Here is a 14,714-nt window from a genome sequence, read left to right on the forward strand (position 1 = left end):
GATAACTCACCGCTCCCTTACCCGTTCACCGTCAGTCGGAGTTTCTTTCCTGGAAATGTGACATGTCATCGTATCCCAATTGCGTAGATCGATGCTTATGATGTTGATCACTGGATTGTCGGGTCCAGACTCGATTTACATACAGCTATCGTATAGCATATGCATGAGTGCGTGCGTGTCTGTACACATACATACACACACATGCACACAATCACGCGCGCGCACTTCTTTGATAAAAAGACGTTATAATCTGTCAGCTTGTCACAGCAGGTATCAAACGCTGTAACAACTGGGCTACCCGATCACTTAAGTGACGTCACGTCCAGTTGGCTTGCAACTAGCAAACAGGAAGCGGTGGGCTATATTTAGTCAGACAGCAGGTCATCAATAGGTTACACTGCACTACACCACACTATATTCCACGGCAACAATACCCTGTGCAATAACAGTCTAACCTCGTTACAGTGATATAAAAAAGTTATCACAGAAGTAAAATTATCATTGCTGATTTCCCAGGTCACTACAGCCCCGGTAGTGAAGTGTTGTGGGTTAAACGTTGTGTCACACATAACCAGGAACTAAATCGACTAACATTATAAAGAGCAGTGGAGGTAAACAACATCCTAGTCCCAGTCACATTATCCAGCCGTCCAATCAGATGGTCACGTCGTTGCTAGCTCGCATGTCAGGGGTTACTTTCACAACCACGACTCCAAACCGCGTGCAGAGGAAGTATGTTAACCTAAAGGCTGTATACATACAGGTGAATGGGAAGGAGAGAGCTAGATGTGTGTCAAAATGGCGAGCGATCGCTACCCAACATTTAAACTGGTGTTACTCGGAGAACCAGGAGTGGGGAAATCTTCTCTGTTCTTCCGAGCGAAGGATAATACTTTTCATAAAGGGAATAGGTCCACAATAGGAGTTGACAGCTGCACACGAATCGTTGAGACGAAAAGAGAGAAAGTCAAGGTGGGTACTACACTTAACCCTGTGTTGTGTTAGTGTCAATGGAAATGAATATGATGTGTTTCAGTTTTTATGAATACTTCAGTAATGGGTAGGCGAAGGAGGTACTTTAAAATTAATTATAACATATCCATTGTTTTCATTACCCTAACCAATTTTTTAATCTATAATTGTTTGTAACATTCCCCAGGGACTCATATTTATGGTGACCCTCCCTTGATTTCACCCGAACCACTCCCCCACAACAAATGACGGGTCTACTACTTATTACCCCATGGTCCCAGACAGTTTAAAACCAGAAAGAATAAACAAATTATTATTATTTTTTTTTTTATTCCATTTCAGGTCTCACATAAAATACATATGGCAAAGAGGACAACATCCAAATATATATGTATATAGCTTCAGTGATGTTTTGCAAGGCTCTATATGACATAAAAGACAGTATTGCAAACATATACACACACGCGCACACATACATATATACATATACATACATATGCACATACATACACGCATGTATACATATATATAAATATAACATCATGAGATTACAACAATTATGTAGATACTTAAGATGTCATTAAAGTTTCTGTGGAGGGAATATGAAATTGGAGGGGTAAGGTTGAATAGTATGGTTGTAGTGAGTAGGGTCTGGAGGTCTCAGCTTATATTTTAAGTAGAATTTAATGTTTAGCACATAGTAAGGTATATAAATGTTTCCATTTCCTTATAAAGGACCAGAAAGAATATTAATGTTGTCGATGTTTACTAACGGTGACAATGTCATGGATATCTGATCTGTGGCTGTCATCCTTTCTGTACTCACAAAGCCTCACGGAAAGACGAACAGCTGACAACAAGTATAGATAGTGTGGCATGATCGTACTTTCAGTGTCAGATAACTCGATTAAATTCCCGACCTTCACGTCAGCTTTGGTGATGATAAAGGGAGTTCGGTGACATGTGATATCTTTTACCTTGTGATCCAGGCGTTTAAGCTGGGATGTACGGCGGATGAATAACGTGAGATATGTACGACCGTATGCCACAGAGTACGTACTTCCAACTGATAAATAATTTCACCTAATTACACAAACTACATGTAATATCTGTCTAAGGAAGAGAGTTTTTATGGATGTCAACTTCTTTATTATGACGAACACAACGTTTCGGAGTGATGAAGGAGTAAGGATATACTCCGAAACCTTGTGTCCCTCATAATAAAGAATAATAAAAAAACTCTCTTCCTCGTGTGTATCCCTTCTAAATGTCTTTCAAAGACCTAATACCTGTCTGTTTTAATTGTTAGCGAGCTAAGGTATGTGTGTGACCTATTTATCCTTCTACATACTAGTTCTTAGCATATGCAGCTGAATCGTCAAATTCTTCACCAATGATGACACCTGGATAATATCCAGAGGTTCAAATCCGACTTTCAATTAGTTCATGTTCTCAAATTAGGTCCTTTACACTGGTGTGTAGTTCCTGTTATACTTTACTGTTATTTCCTTGAAGAAAGGGGCGGCGGGGTAGCCTAGTGGTCAAAGCGTTCGCTCATCACGCCGAGGACCGGTCCAACTCCCTACATGTTCCCCGCCGTGATATTGCTTGAATGTTGCTGAAAGCGGGGTAAAACCAAACTCACTCACTCACTCTCTCACTTCGGGCTCTGCGATGAAATAAGTACACGGTTTTAGCTGACATGTCCTATTGTCTTGTTCTATGACTGACCTGTAAACGAAGTCTGAAGAAAATTGAAGGTCGGGTCATGCAGGCTTTTTCATATGCATATACACGCCTGTATTCTCTATACGGTCCGGGTGTCGGTGGACGTTCTTTTTAAGTCAACGCTCGACTTGTGTCTTGACTTAGTCTGTCTCCCAGTCCCTGAACCACATTATTTTCCCTACTGCCTAGACCTCCCCAATGCAATGCTAAATGAAGCAAGTCTAGATTTCTTCAGGTTCAAGATTTCCCAAATCACGAGGGTTCCTTTTCAATTTAAATGGGTTTATTTGTTACTGTCAAAATTATATAGTCAGGGACAAAGCGTTAGTTAGTCTCTCTCACGGTCCCTGAACCACATTATTTTCCCTACTGCCTAGCCCTCTCTGCAGTAATAAAGCCCTAAATAAAGCAAGTCTAGATTTTCCCCCGATTCCGAATCTCTGGTCTCCATGGGGCTCCTTTTCAATTTAAATGGGCTTGTTTGTTACTGTCGAACTTATATATATTCAGAGACTAAGCATTAGTCTAGTCTTGACTGTGTGCATCGTGCATGGAGGAGTTACGGCTGCTAGACAACACTTTATTAAGGCGAATCCGGATTTGAACCCTTTCAACCTACTTGAACGTTGAAATAGGGAAGTCTTTGTAACGTTAAACGCCGAGCATTTGGCTCATTGGTTAATACTTATGTGTGTGGTGATGGTGATTTAAACACACCGGTATCTGATTCCAAACCTTGTGACAAAAGGATTAGTAAACAAAGTGTCATTCACCCAGTAAATAACTAATACATATGACCTTGACACCGGGGACACGGGGTGTGCTGTCGGTGAGTGTGCTCATATGCTCTGCTGAGAATGGGGACTTCCATTACGTGTTCAACTCCGAGGCGGGGTAATAAGAATCTAATACCACCAGTTGCTTGCCATCTATATCAGGGGTCCATTGTCCAGAACATTATAAAAAACACTGTCAAGAACATTTTCCAAGAATATTGTCCAGTGTGAGAAATGTATGCACAACGTTGTCCAGTACACTATCCAAAGCCATTGCCCTGAATATTTTCCAGAAAAGTATCAGAACATTATCCAGAACTAATAATATCAAGAAATAACATATGTTATATTTGGGATTACACTTTCTTAGTAAAGTACAGATTCTAGTACTTTTTGGGTTGAGTCCCGTCCGGGATTCGAACCCGCACCCTTAGAGTCAGGCACCTAATCGCCAACACCCAAAGCCAGACGCCTAGACCGCTCAGCCACCGAGGCTTCCACGAAAACGGAATTCGGACAACTGGTAGTCTAGACTGCGGACTTTGTGTACCCTTCTGATAAGTGTTAACTGGCACGGCTCCACGGCCGAAAGCTATAAAATACACAAAGCCATTTTAGAAAGTGGTCAAATGTACCATATGTTATATTTGGGATTACACTTTCTTAGTAAAGTACAGATTCTAGTACTTTTGGGGTTGAGTCCCATTCGGGATTCGAACCCGCACCCTTAGAGTCCTTGTCCAGAACATTATGCTGAATATTTTCCTGAAAAGTATCAGAACATTGTCCAGAACTTTATCCAAAACATTGTCTAGAACATTATACAGAACATTGACAAAATCCTATATCGTATTAATGTTGATGAGCCATGAATGTTGACTGATGTCGCAAAAAGATTCAATGACGTTCCTAAAAAATACCGAAGATATGTGTATCTACGTGGACGTTGTTCCATTCAACCATTGCATTCAAGAAATTGACTGAACGCACCTGTTTGTCTAGTATAAGTAAACTTATACTGAGCAGTGTAACGAAAAATACTTAGTCTAAGTTTACTTAGACTGCTGTTTGTGAGGATAATGTGTAACTGATTCCTGTAAGTGTGTGAATAGAGGCTGCAGATGGTTTTGTCATCCTTTGTCGTCATATGCATGTAGAGACGTCATCATTGATATGGAGACGGCGTCATATGCATGTAGAGACGTCATCATTGATATAGAGACGGCGTCATATGCATGTCGACGTCATCATTGATATAGAGACGGCGTCATATGCATGTAGAGACGTCATCATTGATATAGAGACGGCGTCATATGCATGTAGAGACGTCATCATTGGTATGGAGACGGCGTCATATGCATGTAGAGACGTCATCATTGATATAGAGACGGCGTCATATGCATGTCGACGTCATCATTGATATAGAGACGGCGTCATATGCATGTAGAGACGTCATCATTGATATGGAGACGGCGTCATATGCATGTAGAGACGTCATCATTGATATAGAGACGGCGTCATATGCATGTCGACGTCATCATTGATATAGAGACGGCTTCATATGCATGTAGAGACGTCATCATTGATATAGAGACGGCGTCATATGCATGTCGACGTCATCATTGATATAGAGTCGGCGTCATATGCATGTAGAGACGTCATCACTGATATAGAGACGGCGTCATATGCATGTCGACGTCATCATTGATATGGATACGGCAATAAAATTAGAAGGGTCGGTCGGGCGATGAGAAACACAAAAAATAAAAATGCTGCCGTTAGAAATAATTACAGGGTTGGTAGCACCTTTAGAATGTAAGGACGTACGTCACAATTTCCCTCACGTGCACTTTCATAGTGAAGGAACTTTTGCAAGTGTTTTTCCAAATTGGGTCTCGAACCCGCGACTCTCGTGGTTGAAGTCCCGCTCTCTTCCGATCGAGGTACGGGCCCTCGTGATCGAGTATTCAAAACTTCGGGTCATACTTGCCGTGTCGCCATGGAGGCACACGTGTACTAAAGTACTGTCGGAAATGCTAGAAAAATGCTTTTTAGCCTTAATACTTTGATAAAGGTGATAAATGTACTATGTTGTCAATATATACTGTATGCCTATAGTGTACCTAATTTTTATTTCAATCGATTTAACATTTCCATGCATTTAAAGGACAGTTTACAGTAGAGAATATGGTACCAAAACAACAACTCAAGATTTTTTTCAGTGTTTGACATGAGAAATCTGAAATAGTCTTTAAATTTATGTTGATAATACAGGTGGTCCAAAAATATAAATTAACGTTTTTCTTAAATAAATAAAATGTTGAATGTTTGTGTTACTTGACTTAATTATCGTTTCTTCATTGAAGAAAAATTGATATAAATGTTAAGTCTTAATAAATTAGTTTCCCGTCATGCATGCACATCTTTATCACAGCGTTCACTATAGCCAACGATTTGCAGTCGATTGTTGCAAAGGTTTTAAGTTTTTTGCGCTTGAGAGAGACAGAGGTAAACCTTTCATCAGTTTAGAAAGGGTTTATTACAGAACCTGTAGAGCTGTTGGTATGTCTTACCAACAAGTTTACAATATTGTAAACAAATCAGACAAGACAGGGACCGTCTCAAAAGCAAAACCGGGACGTAAAACCAAACTTTATGAGAAGAAGATTCCACCAACATGTAGGAGTATCAGAGAGGAAATTCAGGACAGTATCAACGTCTCCAGAACCACCCTCATCATTGCCCTTCATTAGATGGGGTTCAAGTACAAAGCCCGCGGTGATGACAGAGCTGTCTTCAGGGAGAAGTACTCTATTGTGTCCATGAGATCCTCTTACTTGAGAACTGTGGCAGAGAACCGTGCCCTTGGCTTCCAGATAGTTTACCTGGATGAAACTTGGGTAAACAAGAACCATTCTATGGACTATATGTGGTTACCCAAAGACCGACAGAGAGCCCCCGTGGTACCATCTGGGAAGGGAAACCGGATGATTTTACTTCATGCAGGAAGCCGAGACACAGGTTTGATCGACGGTTGCGAGTTGGTCTCTGAGGCAAAGAAATCAAGTGGAGATTACCATCAGGAGATGAACGGAGATGTTTTCATGGATTGGATGGAACATCAGCTTTTGCCCAATCTTTATCGGCCCACTGTCATAGAGATGGACAATGCCAGCTACCATAATGTGCGGGAACCATGTAGCATCACACCGACAATGAGTACCCTAAAGCAGGCGATGCAGGATTTCCTCCCATCCTGTGGTGTTCACTACAGACCGGCAGAAACAAAGATACAGTTGATGGAGTAGATCCGCATGAACAGGAAGCCCATTCAGTACAAGTCTCTCACAAGTGAAGGAGTTGATCCATGCATCGGTTAGCAGGATAACCCCTGAAGTGTGGCAGAAGGCAGAGGACCACGTCATTGACATTGAACGCCAATACCGTCAACGTGACGGAGTGGACATCAGTGTTGTGACACCTGTTGTGATCCCCGTGCATGAGGACACGGATTCAGACTCGTCACATTCGGATTAAGTGTTCTACTGGTCTTCATTCCAATGTCTGTTATAGCTGAATAAAATTTGTACTTGCATCGAGTTTAAGTCTCGTTCACACAGTTGGTTTTATACACATCGGGCCATCATAAGTTTACTTTGTTTATTTGATTATTTCCATACAGTGACTCTTCAGCAAACAAACAACAAGATAAAAAGTTATCATTGCTCATCCGTTTCTACTTGACATAGCCAGATCTCATCGCTGACAATACATCTGTTCTAGAGAAGCTATACCAGTGACTTTGTTAAATCTTTGGCCAATGTTCACAACTGGATTAAAGTGACCGAATTACATCCATATTTTTGCAAAGAAATATACTGTTGACATGCAAAACATTTATTAAAACGTTGCACATTTCTACAATCAATCGATAAGATAACACAAGTGATGGGATTCTTTCTCATGCACAATAATTCGTATGTTTATTTCAAAACAAACACACACACACAAACACACACACACGTCCATGCGTGCGTGCGTGTTGTTGGTGTGCGAAATGTGGATATCACATAATCCCTTACATAACCAATCTTCATTATGAAGAAAAAAATGTATTGAGATGACCCCTCACCCGAGCTTGTGCTCAGGTGTCAATTTCACCTGTCAATACCGTGCATGCTGATGACATAACACGGGCAGTTAATGTTTGAATCAAATAACGTTCCACTACCCCTTATTTTTCTAAGTTTTTGATATTTTAATATGTGAAAACACATTTTAGGGCATGTCCCGGATGTAGCGGTCTTGGGCTTGGTGGGTAACTCTAGGACGGCCGCTTCTGGGGCGGAATTGGTCTGCAGGAAACAATTTCCAAATGCGAGATATGGTACTCTGGTGAACGTTGAAATGTTGGGCAACTGCAGACTGCGACTCCCCAGCTTCAAGGTGGTCTATGGCGATTTTTCGATTGACGGCACTCAGTCGTGGCCTGATGATTTCCTCTTTTCCAGGCAAAAACGAATGACAAACTTAAACACAACGTTTACCTTTTTAGAAAATGATCGATACCCCATGGTTTTCCGCTTACTTGCACGTGCTTTTTGCTTTGCATGTTTTCTTGGTGACGTATTAGCGAATTTTTCTTCAAACACTTCTAAAACAAGGGGACAAGTTCAAATTGCCGCGTTTTGGCGCTGAAGCCCAAAGATGACGTTTTGGAAAGAAAGAGTAGATTTGTGTTGTTTTTGCCGCAGCTACATGAGTCCAATATTCTCAAAATCACATATGAGTTGTTGTTTTTTTAAGAGTATAGATGATGATCTGATAAATGAAACCACACTTTCACGGCACTGCTTAGATAGGTGTAGACATGCTCACACGGGGGTGAGTATGTGTCTCGTTTAATGAGCCGTCCAAAGTGATGCCACACACATCTAGTATCTGTTTCTCGACTGATATGATCATTTTGAAACAAAAGTTAAGAATACAAACCACTGCCACTCTGTTATGGAAGTTGACGGAGAGAATCCGCACGTTAAGAAATTTAATTACTAGTATGTAATACAAAAAAATGGTGAAAAAAATTATCAAGTTGATTCAGCTTTACGTGACTGAAATACGGATGTCTCTAAATGGTTTCTCTGTGAATACACTATTTTGGGGCAGTACAGCACACCTTGTCCCTTAGACTAAGGCTTAGTCTCTGAATATATATAATTTTGATAGTAACAAACAAGCCCATTTATATTGAAAAGGAGCCCCAGGGAGACCAGAGATTCAGAACCTGAACCTGAGGAAATCTAGACTTGCTTTATTTAGGGCTTTAGCACTGCAGAGAGGGCTTGGCAGTAGGGAAATTAATGTGGTTCACTGACTGTGAGACAGACTACTTGTCACTGGAAACTTTATTGAATAACCGCCGTAAAGCGTTCACTGTGTAAATTAGAGTTCGACGTGAAATCGTTCACATGATTTTCTTAAATCGTTCACTAACTGTTTGTTGAGTCTACCTGTTATGAGTTAAATCCTCATCAACCAGTCGTTGTAGACAGCATAGGCCCACATTACACGCTGTATTGTCAAGCAGCTTTCAACTTATTTTCCAGCTTTCGCTGTGGGACACGGCTGGAGTCGAGCGGTTCAGGACGTTGACCCGCAACTACTATCGCAACGCACACGCAGTCGTCCTCATGTACGACGTCAACAACCCACACACACTCTCCTACCTCGCCAAATGGTCCCAGGACAGTGCAGACTTCGCCCCCACAGGTGAGTCATGCACCCATGCCAACTTTCCCCCCACAGGTGAGTGATGCGCCCATGCCTACTTTCCCCCAACAGGTGAGTGATGCACCCATGCCTCCCCCCCCTCCCAGGTGTGTGATGAACCCATGCCTACTTTCCTCCCACGGGTGAGTCATGCACCCATGCCTACTTTCCTCCCACAGGTGAGTCATGCACCCATGCCTACTCCCCCCCACACAGGTGAGTGATGCACCCATTCCTACTTTCCTCCCACAGGTGAGTGATGCACCCATGCCTACTTTTCCCCACAGGTGAGTCATGCACCCATGCCAACTTTTCCGCCACAGGTGAGTGATGCGCCCATGCCTACTTTTTCCCCACAGGTGAGTGATGCACCAATGCCTACTTTTCCCCCACAGGTGAGTCATGCACCCATGCCTACTCCCCCCCACAGGTGAGTGATGCACCCATGCCTACTTTTCCCCACAGGTGAGTGATGCATCCATGCCAACTTTTCCCCACAGGTGAGTGATGCACCCATGCCTACTTTTTCCCAACAGGTGAGTGATGTACCCATGCCTACTTTCCCCCAACAGGTGAGTGATGCACCCATGCCTACTTTCCCCCACAGGTGAATGATGCACCCATGCCTACTTTTTCCCCACAGGTGAGTGATGCACCCATGCCTACTTCCCCCCCCACAGGTGAGTGATGTACCCATGCCTACTTTTTCCCCACAGGTGAGTGATGTACCCAAGCCAACTTTCCACCACAGGTGCGTGATGCACCCATGCCTACTTTTCCCCAACAGGTGAGTGATTTACCCATGCCTACTTCCCCCCCCACAGGTGAGTGATTAACCTATGCCTACTTTCCCCCACAGGTGAGTGATTAACCTATGCCTACTTTTCCCCCACAGGTGAGTGATGCGACCATGCCTACTTTCCCCCACAGGTGAGTGATGTACCCATGCCTACTTCCCCCCCACAGGTGAGTGATGCACACATGCCTACTTTTTCCCCACAGGTGCGTGATGCACCCATGCCTACTTTTCCCCCACAGGTGAGTGATGCACCCATGCCTACTTTCCCCACAGGTCAGTGATGCACCCATGCCTACTTTCACCCCACAGGTGAGCGATGAACCTACTGTTACTTTCCCTAATTTAGGATCTATCTAATTCATTATGAAATATGACATGCCGTGAAACGGAAGCGAAGGTTTGGTGTATTTTAACCTTCGCGTAATCTCATATATCTTTCGGGGCTTAATTTAGACATCTAGACATTTTGCATCCGTTTCGATTTAAAATAGCCAAAAGAGCAAACGAGTTAATGTTGTCCGATATACCGGTTCTTAGCGTTCAGTGTCCTACTGCTGACCGCGTGACTCTGACCCTGTCAGAAGAGGTATCAAGCAGGATATTATTTTTCGTATTTTTCGTACCGGTAAATTGGATCTGGAGGTAGGCGACCGCAGGTTGGATGGTTGCACGTCAGCGTCGTCTGACGTCGTGGGTCGTTGCCACGTTTGCAATGCTTTACTTGGTCTAGACTCTCAAGTGGATTATTTTACGGATGCCATTATGAAAGACCCGTGAAGATTTGGTTTTAGAATTGGTCTTCAGCAATCCATGCTTGTTGTAAGAGGCGACTAACGGGATCGGGAGGTAAGGCTCGCTGACCTTGTCCCAATTTGCAAATGTCCCAATTGCGTAGATCGATGCTCATAATGTTGATCACTGGATTGTCTGGTCCCGACTCAGTTATTTACAGACCGCCGCCATATAGCTGCAATATTTCTGAGTGCGGCCTTAAACAACAAACATGACGGTGATATGTTCTTTATATCAACCACCAATTTGTTCGATATTTACAGTCCATCGTAAAATAACTAGAATGTATTTTTACATTTTCGTGAAGAAATAACTAAATCCTATCCCAAACTACCAACATACACGCTGCCATGTCTTCTTCAGCTCTGAAGTTCCTAATAGGCAACAAGACCGACCTCGAAAGTTACGTGGACAAAAGCAGTGTCCATAACTTCGGTATGAGCCACAACTGCGACAGCGCCTACCTCATCTCAGCCAAGACAGGTAGGACGTCAGCGAGACAGTGAGAGGGTTGGTAGGACTTTAAAGATGTTAATGACCCCACAGAGGTCAATACTGACCCTCTACCGTGGGCCTTTAATGCCCGACAATCCTCTAACACTGGAGTGAGTGAGTTTAGTTTTACGTCGCTTTTAGCTAGCTATCTAACAGATAACCTATATAGGTAGGTAGAGTTTCAATGTTTGTGTGCGTGCGTGAAGACACATATACCTGCCTCTGACAAGTTTTATTCGGTCACACACTGAACTACATGTAGATGTTTGTTGCAGGCGATGGTGTAGGAGAGGCAATGTCGTCGATGGGGGTCAAGCTGTTGAAGGGATACCGGGAAAGTAGTCTGACACAGTCATGGCTTCAAGAAGACAATCTTCCGAAACCTGTTAAGAAAAGCAGCTGTTGTTCATAACGCCTGGCAGTGGTGTGGTGGAGGGGACAAGAGAATTGTTACATGTGGATCGTGATCGTTATTCGAGAACATGTTGACAGTGTGTAATTAGTCCTAGGCCAAATGTTAGAAAAGTCCCTATCTTTTAGGATCTCTCAGCAGCAGTAAAAGCGTTATCCAGTAATTGGTATGACAACTCCCACCCTCCAGAGATTCTTGTCAATGTGGAACAAGACACAGAATGTATCAGGTTGCTGAAAACAAACAAGGATTACCCGGCTGTTGAAACAGTGTCCGCATGTTCATAGACCAACTGCATGAGTAATAACCGCATGGTTTAATGGACGGTGACAAGCACTGATGTTCAACATGGTCAGGATATGCAGTATGGGTGATAAGGCCTGGTGTATCAAATTACCTGATAATGATGTTATCTCTACATTTGGCCTAGGAGTATAATGCCATCAAAACAAAGGGAGACTCATTAATGACTCCTGTGGGTGACAACCATGATGGCAAAGAAGATGTCGTATCGGAGGAACCAAATGCTTTTCAAGATCAAGGGGAGCAGATTTTTAGTTTGAGATCAACATGTCTACTGTTTACTAGCTCAGTTAGTTTATGTCAACATAAGCAGGTTCTCCATGACTATTCAGTCCACAGCCAAAAATCATGGAGTGCTGAAGTTTATATTTTTCCGAGTGAGTGAGTATGGTTTTACATCGCATTGTGCAATTTTCCATCAACATCACGGCTGGGGACACCAAAAATGGGTTTCACTTTTTGTACCCATGTGGGGAATCGAACCTGGGTCTTCGGCGTGAAGAGCGAATTCCTTAAGCACTACGCTACCCCACTGCCCCATGTATATTTTTCCGAAGAGCTGCATAAACAAATGTACATTCTGCGGACTATGGTGTAACATTCAGTATTTCAGAAAGACTCTTATTGAACCTAGCAACTACAATGATTGAGGTTGGGTGTTCGCAAGTATTAACAGTATTCCATCAATGACACTGCCCGGGATGCCTAAAATGGGCAACTCTCAGCATATTAAAGTGAACATAATAACCACTTGGCTGCACACAGCCTCCCTCCTCTAAGAGTAGGGGAGGGTGTGAAGTGTTTCTGTTTGACGATGGACATGACTGCCTTTGGAACTGAAGGTTCTGTCTCCGTTATCCTCACATGAAATAAACTACCAGTGAGGATTCGGGATACAATTGATCTTCAGAAACCCATGCTTGTCGTAAGAGGCGACTAACGGGATCGGGTGGTCAGGCTCACCGACATGGCTGACACATGTCATCATATCCCAATTGCGTAGATCGATGCTCATGTCAAGCACCTGATTGTCTGGTTCAGACTCGACTATGTAGGCGCTGTCATATAGCTGGAAAATGGCTGACTGTGGCGTTAAACAACAAACAAACAAAACAGGAAATAATCAGGGCCCTGTTCCTCAAAGCGATCGTAGCGCTAAGGTGATCGTAATTCCCATACTTTAACATAGACTTACGACTGTCGTAGCGCTACGATCGCTTTGAGGAACGGGGCCCAGAACACGAAGTCATCATCTAAAAGGTTACTTCTTATCAATTGGCATCATGGAGACAGTTGAAGCTGTCATGTTCCAACCGTCGCATCTTATTTCCTGTGATATGTACATATGTGTCTGTGATATGTCCATTTGTTATTTACAAGTATTAGAGTTTGAGAAAAATATACTTCATGGACGGGATCAACGCAGGGGCGGATCCAGAGGGGGCGCACAAACTCCCCCGAAACAATTTTCCCTGATTCCCTGAGAAGCATTTCCCCCTAACCTTTGGACTTCATGGTTTATGTGCACCCCCTTCACCAAAATCCTGGATCCGCCCCTGCAATGAATGTACATCCTTGTCATGTTCCAGTGGAAAAAATAAATAAAACATGCAACAAAAATCAAGTATTTATCACTATTATTATTTGTTCAGTTTATCTTATTCTTCTCCAGGTGGGACACACCAATTTAGAGCACTCCCCAACTTACGCAGAAAAGCTTATGGACAATTGATAATTGGATTTTTCCAAAATCAAAACCTTATTATGCTGAAAACTGTCGTTGAAATACATCTCAGATATACCTGTTTGTATAGTCCCATACAGCCTCTGAAACAAATATGCTTACACGCATCGAGTATACAGTATACATGTGATACCCACATGTTCATTGGTGTGGTGCCTGGCGCTCTGCATTAATGGGTACAACTAGGACTGGTCGGCCCCGGAGTCAGTATAATGTGTCTGAGTGGGGTATTCATGAGTGGGGTATTCATGTGGGGTATTCATATGCTTCACTGCGGCATGGTATCACAGTGGGCTAGCACTATAAAACCAGCTTAAGTCTGGGCTAGTACAAGCAGCCGCACATACACATACACACACACGCATGCACGTCGTCATATGAGCGAAATATTCTCAAGCACGACGTTAAACCCAATTTCACCTCACCTCATGGGTGTGGTCCGTTTTGGTGATTCTTCTTTTGATGTGTTATTCGATCCTTCCAAAACGCAACAAAAAATATTGAAAACACCATCAGCCTTCACTATATGACGAAAACGCATATCAATTTAGTTTGCTTCCTATTTGGATAAAAAAAAACTTGCGTTTCTTATGCATGTGAGTATATATCCATGAACGCTCATGCAAGTCTATATGTCCAAATTACTTCTGTTTCTGAAATTGAAGGAAGTTTCTTGGTTCCTTTTTATATTTTATTAAGTTAATTTAAGAGAGAGAATTGTTTCTCTGTACAATATATTCGTTTCAGAGACAGATGTCAGTCTACTCTTTAAATGACCATCTTCTGTTTTATTATTAATCACAACAAAATCAAGACCGGTGTGAGTGAGTGAGTGAGTAAACACTGCCATGAAGGTAAGTACTTTGTAAAACCCACGAGTGCTGACAAATCTTGATGCAGTATCAGGTTGAACCACGATTGAAT

The 14,714-nt window shown here is 42.7% G+C and overlaps 1 protein-coding gene across 1 annotated transcript; it reads left to right on the plus strand.

Moving 5' to 3' along the window:
- Window positions 1–629: 629 nt before the first annotated feature.
- On the plus strand, window positions 630–13,064 carry LOC124283469 (ras-related protein Rab-1A-like). The gene is made up of 5 exons (XM_046719530.1): window positions 630–972; window positions 9,083–9,245; window positions 11,200–11,319; window positions 11,607–11,822; window positions 12,174–13,064. Exons 1-4 carry the CDS (start codon window positions 787–789, stop codon window positions 11,741–11,743), a joined length of 606 nt encoding a protein of 201 aa, XP_046575486.1. The 5' UTR covers window positions 630–786; the 3' UTR covers window positions 11,744–11,822; window positions 12,174–13,064.
- Window positions 13,065–14,714: the final 1,650 nt, after the last annotated feature.

This window comes from Haliotis rubra, unplaced genomic scaffold (genome assembly GCF_003918875.1).
Source record: "Haliotis rubra isolate DU_JTF1 unplaced genomic scaffold, ASM391887v1 Scf317, whole genome shotgun sequence".
Lineage (NCBI taxonomy): Eukaryota > Metazoa > Mollusca > Gastropoda > Lepetellida > Haliotidae > Haliotis > Haliotis rubra.

What these genes read in the sequence shown, in the direction of transcription:
- LOC124283469 (XM_046719530.1), top strand. Translation starts at nt 787, where the DNA reads ATGTGTGTCAAAATGGCGAGCGATCGCTACCCAACATTTAAACTGGTG. An exon ending in TGCAGACTTCGCCCCCACAG is followed by an intron (nt 9,246 to 11,199) that starts GTGAGTCATGCA and finishes TGTCTTCTTCAG; the next exon opens with CTCTGAAGTTCCTAATAGGC. An exon ending in CCTCATCTCAGCCAAGACAG is followed by an intron (nt 11,320 to 11,606) that starts GTAGGACGTCAG and finishes TGTTTGTTGCAG; the next exon opens with GCGATGGTGTAGGAGAGGCA.